Here is an 8696-nt window from a genome sequence, read left to right on the forward strand (position 1 = left end):
GCCTGGGTGTGGCCCCCGCGCCTCGCTCAGCCAGTGGGCGGGAGCCGGTCTGTATGTGGGATCCGAACCCTCGGACGGGAGCGCCGCCGCGCTTCCCAAGCGGCGCACTATCCAGTGCGCCACCGGGCCGGCCCCGCTGGCATTTTTCTTTTAACTGGGTTTTGCTCTTGCTTGTGTATTCATGATGATGGTCACCATTATTCAGATTCCAGATGAATGACTCCCTTGAGAATTTCATAGGGCTGGTCATGTGGTGGTGAGTTCCCACAACTTTTGTTTGTCTGGGAAATATGCTATTATTTTTCCCTCATTTCTGAAGGAGAGCCTTGCTGGGTAAAGAATTCTTGGCTGGCAGAAAAACTTTTAGTATTTTGAATATATCATTTCACTTTCTTCTGGCCTGTAAGGTTTCGGTTGAGAAGTCTGCTGTTAGTTTGATGGGGGGTCCGCTATAAGTGACCTGATGCTTTTCCCTTGCTGCTTGTAGAATTCTCTCTTTGTCTTTGAGCTTTGGAAATTTAACCACGATATGTCTTGGGGAGGATCTTTTGGGGTTGAATCTGTTTGGGGACCTTTGAGCTTCCTGTATCTGAAGGTCTGTATCTTGCCCTATACCTGGGAAGTTTTCTGTTACTATTTCCTCGAGTAGGTTTTTGATACCTTTTCCCTTCTCCTGCCCTTCAGGAATACCCACAATTTGGATGTTAGAGCACTTGAGATTGTCTGCTATCTCTCTTAGGTTTTCCTCATTATTTTTAGTTCTTTTTTTCTTTTTCTTTTTCTTTTTCTTTTTCTTTTTCTTTTTTTTTTTGTCTGCCTGAGTTATTTCAAAAAGACCATATTCAAGCTCTGAAATTCTTTCTTCTGCTTGCTCTACCGTGCTGCTCAAGCTCTCAGTCATGTTTTTTATTTTGTTGAGTGAGTATTTCATTTCTAGAAGTTCTGCTACACTCTTTTTTATGGTATGAATCTCTTTGTAGATTTTCTCCTTCATATTCTATGTTTTTTCTTGTTTCGTTGTGTTCTGCAATCAAGTCTTCCTTATTTCTTCAAGTTTTCTTAAGATCATTACTCAAAATTCTTTTTCAGACATTTCAAGGATTCCCTGTTCCATGGAGTCTGACTTTGGGGCTTTACTGTATCCTTTCAGTGGTATCATTTCTTCTTTATTGTTTGTACTTCTAGTGTTTTTTCACTGATGCTTGGTCATTGGTAGGGGGGTTGCTTCTTCTGTTACACTGAGGTTGGCTGTGGAATGGCCTTGGTTGCTACTGCAGGAGGTGAACTGTCTTACTTGACAGTAGGTGTGGTGTTGGTTATGTTAAACCAACTTGGTTCCCGTTCGAGACTCTGGTCGTAGAATGAGCCCCTAATGCGTGGAGTTCTGCTGGGCCAAACTTGTTGGGTCAGATCCATAGGCTTGTGCTCCCCCCTGGGTCTGAGGCAGGATGAGGGGCCACGTGGAGCCACATGGTTCTGCTGGCTGGCCGGTGCTGGTGGGCTCACCTGCGCGGTGCTTGTTCGGGGTGGTGGGGTGGGGCCTGGAGCTCCCCCCCTGCCTGGGTCTAAAGCAGCATGTGAGGGGGCCACGTGGAGTCGCGCAGTTCCGCTGGCTGCTGGCGCTGGCAGGCTCACCTGCGCAGTGCCAGTTAGGGGCAGTGGGGTGGGGCCTGGAGCTCCCCCCCTGCCTGGGTCCAAGGTGACAGGGTAGGGGGGCTGCGTGCAGCTGTGCAGTTCCGCTGGCTGCTGGCACTGGCAGGCTCACCTGCACAGTGCCAATTCGGGGCAGCCCACAGCTAAATACATTATGGACATTGATGCTTTTATCCCTATATTCTCATAAGAATTGTCTGGGATGGTTTGTAGTGTATTAAAATAAATGATGAGACTAGAGATAGCTGAATATCCTTCCTTTATGATAAGATTTTAAACAATCTTCTGTGTTTACTGCTGAAACTCTGAATTTTCCTTCACTTGGGATGTCTCAATTATATTAAAATATAAATGGTTGGCTGATGTATGATATTAGCTGAACATTCAACCAGAAATTAATCATGGTCATAACAGTTAATACCATAAGCACTTTAGAGATCTCTTACCTTGTCCTTAGCACAGCAGTAAGGATGGAGAGAACCAGATCTCCAGGCATTCTTCCTCAGGGTTGTACTGAAGTTTCTAGCCAGCGAATATTTTGGTCATTTATTTCACGTTTTTTGGTTATAGAGTATGGGGAGTGATAGGAGAACTATTCGAAGTGACAAGGAACACCTGAGCAAAAACAGTATTGCTAATCACTTTGGTGTACAAGAAAGAGGGTAAGGGTGAGAGAGAAGGGTAATGAGGTCAGCAGCCCAGTTAAATAAAGGCTATACCTTGAAAAGTTGAAGTTTGAAATGAAAAATATCAGTTTGACTAACTAAATTTCTGTGACCTCTTAGTCACTTGCTGACTCTTCACTCCCTGAATCTCCAGATTAGTGCTGCCATTGAAACCTGACTATACCTATGCTCTGTGGAATATCAGCTCTATCCCATTTCAGAAGGAAGATATCAGAAGTTCTGCCTTTAGGAGTTAAGCTGAGTGGAGCCACTCTCATCTTTACCCCAGCCTGAGAAATTTATCAGGTTCTGGTTTTATTATGAAAATCATTTCCAGAAGCTTATAGAAACTTATAACAAGTAACCAAGCAGCACCAACACCCCCCACCCCCACATTGCCCCCTTGACCCTGTTTTTGCCTCATAAATCACTGATACTAGACTTCTTTCCTTACTGTAACCTCCCTCTCTTCCACCCTCACTTATACCAATTTAAACTGTAGGAAATATTTCCCATCTACTTTAAGATAAATAAGTTCTTACTGCTCTAACTTTAGATAAGTGTGTCATGCTTATGAGCAACACTTTACTAAGCCTCACAGTTAGAATCACTTCTGAATCTTAAGTAGAAACTCCACTGGTATCATTAAATATTATGTTCAGGTTTCTATCTTCTGTCCCAGGAGGTAAACAAGAATTTTGAGACCTATTGCTAGTTGAATATCAATCAGAAATAAAATCATAAAATTCTATAGTTAAATCGTCTACTCCTGCCTTTTCATTTTACACATGTGAAAACTGAGGCCCAGAGAAATGAGATATCTCCAAAATGATGCCATATATCAAAGGGAATATTACTCTATTTATAGAGATTAGCTTATACAAAATTTTTTCAGATCACATCTGTGAAAATTTTAGCATAAAGTTCCTAATCACTGGAAAAAATTCTCTCTCTACTCCTCTTTGTATTTCATGTTCACGTACATTATTTTTCTTCTATTTGAGAGAGGAAAATTCTCTCTAGTGTGAGGGCTATATTATGCAGCTTCCAGAGCATGACGGTTATTTCAAACTCCGTTTCATATACTGTATTTCTAAATTTTAGAATCTTCTTCCTATTCCCTCTAAAAACAAGAGGGGGAAATGAAAACACCAAAATACCACTGACACAATTTATTGTTTCAAATATATAGATAAAAATATCTTTGTAGATAAAGTTCTAACTGTAGCTTTTCTTTGTTAAAGACCTTTGAGAATGATCGTTAGTGTCTGTGCCATTTACAAAATCCTATACCGCCTTATACATGAGCTTAAAGTATCTAGCACTAAGACAACATTCTATTTATTGTAGACACATGGAAAAATAAGAACTGATGAATATTACTCTAAAAACACTTAACTTTGTGTTTTTCCAAGACTTATTAATATCACATAATTTAAGATTTTCTCAGCAGTGAATAGGCGTGCTGGCCAAAACTAGGATTTTTTGGCCAATTTTTTCATTAAATGGTGGTGCTGGGAAAACTGGATATCCATATGTAGAAGAATGAAACTTGATTCATACTTCTCACCATATACCAAAATCAACTCAAAATGGAATAAAGACTTAAATGTGAGACCTGAAACTTTTAAAACTCCTAGAAGAAAACACAGGGGAAACACTCCAGGATAAAGGGCTGGGCAAAGACTATGACTAAGACACCAAAAGAACAGACAACAAAAGAAACAATAAACAAATGGGATTATATCAAACTAAAAAGCTGACAGCAAAGCAACAATCAACAGACACAGGGGGGAGCTCTTATAGTGTGTCAGACACCATTTTTTATGTAGATTTACTCATTTAATCCTTAGAGTGGCCCAATAGGGTATAGATAACTGTTCTTATCCCACTTTATAGATGAAGAAACTGGACAGAGAAGTTATATATTGTACCCAAAGTCACATCCTAATAAGTAAGGTGGCCAACAGTTGGGCCCAAGTAGACTGACTCCAAAGTCTCCCACCTGTTATTGGTAAGGATCAACTCATAAAGGCTTTATATGCTATACAAAGGAATTTGTATTTTATTCTATCAATGTCTAGAAGCTATTGAAGTGTTTTTAATCATAAGAGGTACATAATCAAGTTTTTGTTTTTAACTCAGATGGCATTTGGAAGACGAATTAGAAGAGATGACTAGGTGAAGAGAAAAGCAGAGAAAAAATATGGATAGAGAGGGAGGTAAACAGCTTGCATAGTTCATGTAAGAGATGATGAAGCCCTGAGGTAGGGCAATTGAATCAAGGAATAGGTTTGAGAGATATGTGAGTGGAACTTAGGGATCAGGAATAGGGGAACAAGGAGGAGTGAAGAATTTACAATGATTTCCAGATTTCTGTCATAAATAACCAAGATGAAGTTAGTGCTAAGATACATAACAGAAAATATGGGAAAATGTTCTGTCTACCAGCCCTGTATTCTCTTGGCTAAAATGCCTTTAAGTTATTTAGGAGCTTTGTTTGCTAGTTACATATACAACGTAAGAGTATACAGGCATTCTCTCATTAAAAGTCTGCCATTTAAGTATCATAATGAAATCATTTTAAGTATCATGATGAAATCATTCTCCCAAGAGCTTAATGGACACAGCAAAATACCTGCTTTGTTACTAGGTTTAAATTTTCGTTTGTTTGCTTGAAATTATCACTAATATATCCAGATAGCCATTTCAGAGGTCCCACACTACTAAAAGATGATTTTTTATCAGTAACACTGATAAATAAATTCTGATTCTAGATTGGTAATAGAATATGAATTTTTTTAAAATGTAGTTCTCAGGCAAATTCTGATGACTGAATTTTGGACATCTAAAATAATATTCATTGTACATACAGGTTCTTAGACAAAAATGGTAAATTAATAGACATTTCCAGAGTTGTTCTATAGTTATCCTAAATTCTTGTCAATTGTCCATAAATAAAGTCTCATGAATTTGAAACCATAGTCACACAAGGAAAATACCAATGTCTATGATACTAAATAAAACAGAAATTTGCAGAGGAAGTTTTGTTTTTATGCCTCAGTGAAAATTTTACAAAGGGAAAAACTAGATTCTGTATTTTTTAATATTATAATTTTCTTCTTCATAAAGCAAAGTAGTATAATTTTTTCTAAATCTAATCTCGTAATCTCCTAAAATTAATTTGCAGAGGAACTTGTGCGCATCACAGTTAAGTTCTTTACTCAGGCACATTCACAGAAGTTCAAAAAATTATGAATTTTTTGGCGATGTCTCTCCTTTTGTTCTTACCATTTTATGTAGCATTGTTCTTTCCTTTGAAAAACTCCTCACATATGATGCATTTGATTGGAATCAATGCCAAGGTCAAATCTTTCTTTAAATCAACTAATTCTTCATAGAGAACACTTTGGTCAAATCCTCGTCTTCATCAGCCAGGGTACTCCTTTTACTCCTTTACTCAGTTTGAAATGCCACATTCATCAATAAATGACTAAAAGCAGAACTAGTCTAATTAAAAAGTTCTTTATTTTGGGCCGGCCTGGTGGCACACTGGATATGTGCGCCGCTTGGGAAGCGCGGCGGCGCTCCCGCCCGAGGGTTCGGATCCCACATACAGACCGGTTCCCGCTCACTGGCTGAGCGAGGCGTGGGGGCAACACCGAGGGTTGCAATCCCGTTGCCGGTCCCCGGTCTGGTACGGGGGCAACACTGAGGGTTGCGATCCGTTGCCGGACACGGAAAAAGACAAAAGACAAAAGACAAAAAAAAAAAAGTTCTTTATTTTACATTTATAAATGTATGACTTTATGTGAAGGCTAGGAAAAATACCTATAGAGATTGCAATCTAATGAAAAAGGAGATGGAAGCATCAATTGTATGGCTTGCTGATTTTAAAGCTCTTTAATCTTTCTGAAGCACTTTTAATTTCAGAATATTTAAGTAGCTTTAATTCCTAATATTAAAAAAATTAAAATTCCTAATGCCCATTTTTTATAAAAAGCCATAAACCCATCAAGCTTAACAATTTTCATTTCTATTTAAAAGCTAATGAAGTGAGAAAACAAGTGCTTTACCACTAAAGAATTTAGGGCACAGTCAGGGAAGCCCTAGGGTAAGAGCTGACATCAAATTCCAATTGAAAACAATTTTTTTCAAAATACGTCTGTCAGAAAAGTGATTTATATGGTTTATTTCCTCCTGCCTACAAACTATAAATTGGACAGTCTATATGTGGAATCCCACAATGGAACTGAGAAGAGAGAAAATGAGTAAATGAGATGATACACTATTCTGATAACTTATTAAGCATATAAATTAAATTTTCTCTTAAATCCCCATGTTTTCAGACAAATGAATTTTGAAAGTTCTTGAGTTCTCAAGTTATATCACTTAACTTCTCAAGAGTGACTAGCAGTGTTTAATAAATTTATGTTGAATTAAGCAGAGTTGCATTGTATTGCCTGTTAGGGAGTGGGGGATCCTTCTCCATACTAAATAATAGAGACAATAATTTTACGTTGTCCTTACTCTGAATCAGTCTTAAGTCATATAACAGACACATAGACCAGTGTACTGGTTTAATAGTCTGGAGTCTGATTTCATCCCTTTTACAATTAAGATACATTGTCAATTTAGTTTACTATCTAAGAAAGCATTAGCTTCCTCTTTATTAATCTCTGAGAATCTCATTTTCACTCAGCCATTCACACATAACATAAATTATGTAAGTCCAACACATATATTAGAGCCAGAGTCTTTAATTAATATGTATACTGAATTACAATGCAGTTTCTCATATTGCCTGAGTTGTAACTAATGTTGTATGTAAGACCAGTACTTTTACTTGAAGAAAAGTGACATGTGCTTAAAGGAGCTGTTTTTAAAGATTCACAGCACTCTCATAAGGAAAAATCTGCCTTATCTTTTTCTATATGTTTGAACCAGGAGCTTGCAGTGAAGCCAAAATAAATAAATAAATAAATAATGCTTTCTTTATAGATGTGACTAATAAAGAAGTAAACCTCAATAATAAGGAATACAGTTACACAATAAACTGCTAAAATGAGATACAGTTTCCTGTTCTCCCATATTCTGTATTGATTGGTATTAAGAGCCTGAAGATATTCTATTATTGGATATAGTTTTTCTCTATATAATATTCTCAATATTTTTGTTGTTTGCACTTTTTTTTTCAGTCAAGAGAATCTATCCCATTAAATGACCTAAAGTCAGAAGTATCACCCCGGATTTCAGCAGAGGACCTGATTGACTTGTGTGAGCTCACAGTGACAGGCCACTTCAAAACACCCATCAAGAAAACAAAATCCAGTAAACCAAAGCTCCTGGTGGTTGACATCCGAAATAGTGAAGAGTATCCTTTACATATGTGGTTTTAAAGGGTGGTACTACCTTACTCATATTGCTTACTTTCCATTTAAAGGATATGTGGTAAAAACAATGAACATTTCTGGAATTCCTCTGAATTCAAATAGCTAAATTACTCTTAAACTGTTTGCCAGAATGGTCTTACATGAGGTTTCATAAGATAACATTACATACCAGAAACCTTAAAATGTTTTTCGAACACCACCAGAATATTGGAAAATTCTTGGTTTTTGTGTTTCTCTGGTGTATATTGCTGTTCTTGAAGGCATTTGAATCCTTCATGTTATAGATAGGAATTTTAGCAAAGACTAAGGGTAAGTATATGCCTGGTCTACCTCTAGCCTATAGAAAAAGTTTGCCAAATCTCAACATTGAACTTGTATTTATTATAATTTTCAAAACATTGGCTTATAGAAAACATCCATTTTCACTGAGTATAATTTATTTTTCAGTAAGATTTTTCTATAAACATACCATACTTCCAGTGATTTTGTTTCGTATTAAAGTATAAACAGCTACAAAATACTAACAGTTCAACCTTTCTCCTTATATTTTCATCATCTGTTAGATTCTCATGAAGCATGCCTTGATTCTCAGTTCTTTAGAGTCTAGGTAAACAGCTACAAAATACTAACAGTTCAACCTTTCTCCTTATATTTTCATCATCTGTTAGATACTCATGAAGCATGCCTTGATTCTCAGTTCTTTAGAGTCTAGATAAATGTTTTTCATACTTTTTTTTTTTTCGTTAAATTTTTATTTTGTCAATATACAATGTATATGATTATTATGGCCCATCACCGACACCTCCCGCCCTCCTCCCTCTCTCCCCTCCCCCCCAAGAATGTCCTTTCCGTTTGCTTGTTGTAACAACTTCAAAAAAGTATAGTTGTTATATCTTCTTCCCTACCCCCCCGCCGGTTTTTTTCTGTGTGTGTATGTGGGTGAATTAAATTGTTTATTTTTTAGCTCCCACCAATGAGTGAGAAC

The 8696-nt window shown here is 37.3% G+C and overlaps 1 protein-coding gene across 1 annotated transcript in view; it reads left to right on the forward strand.

Moving 5' to 3' along the window:
• TBCK (TBC1 domain containing kinase) overlaps window positions 1–8696 on the forward strand; it is a 240904-nt gene that overhangs the window by 190132 nt on the left and 42076 nt on the right. Inside the window, exon 23 of the mRNA XM_008581170.1 lies at window positions 7517–7692. Coding sequence (XP_008579392.1) covers window positions 7517–7692 — 176 coding nt within the window. The remainder of the gene's footprint in view (window positions 1–7516; window positions 7693–8696) is intronic.

This window comes from Galeopterus variegatus, unplaced genomic scaffold (assembly GCF_000696425.1).
Source record: "Galeopterus variegatus unplaced genomic scaffold, G_variegatus-3.0.2 Scaffold2287, whole genome shotgun sequence".
Lineage (NCBI taxonomy): Eukaryota > Metazoa > Chordata > Mammalia > Dermoptera > Cynocephalidae > Galeopterus > Galeopterus variegatus.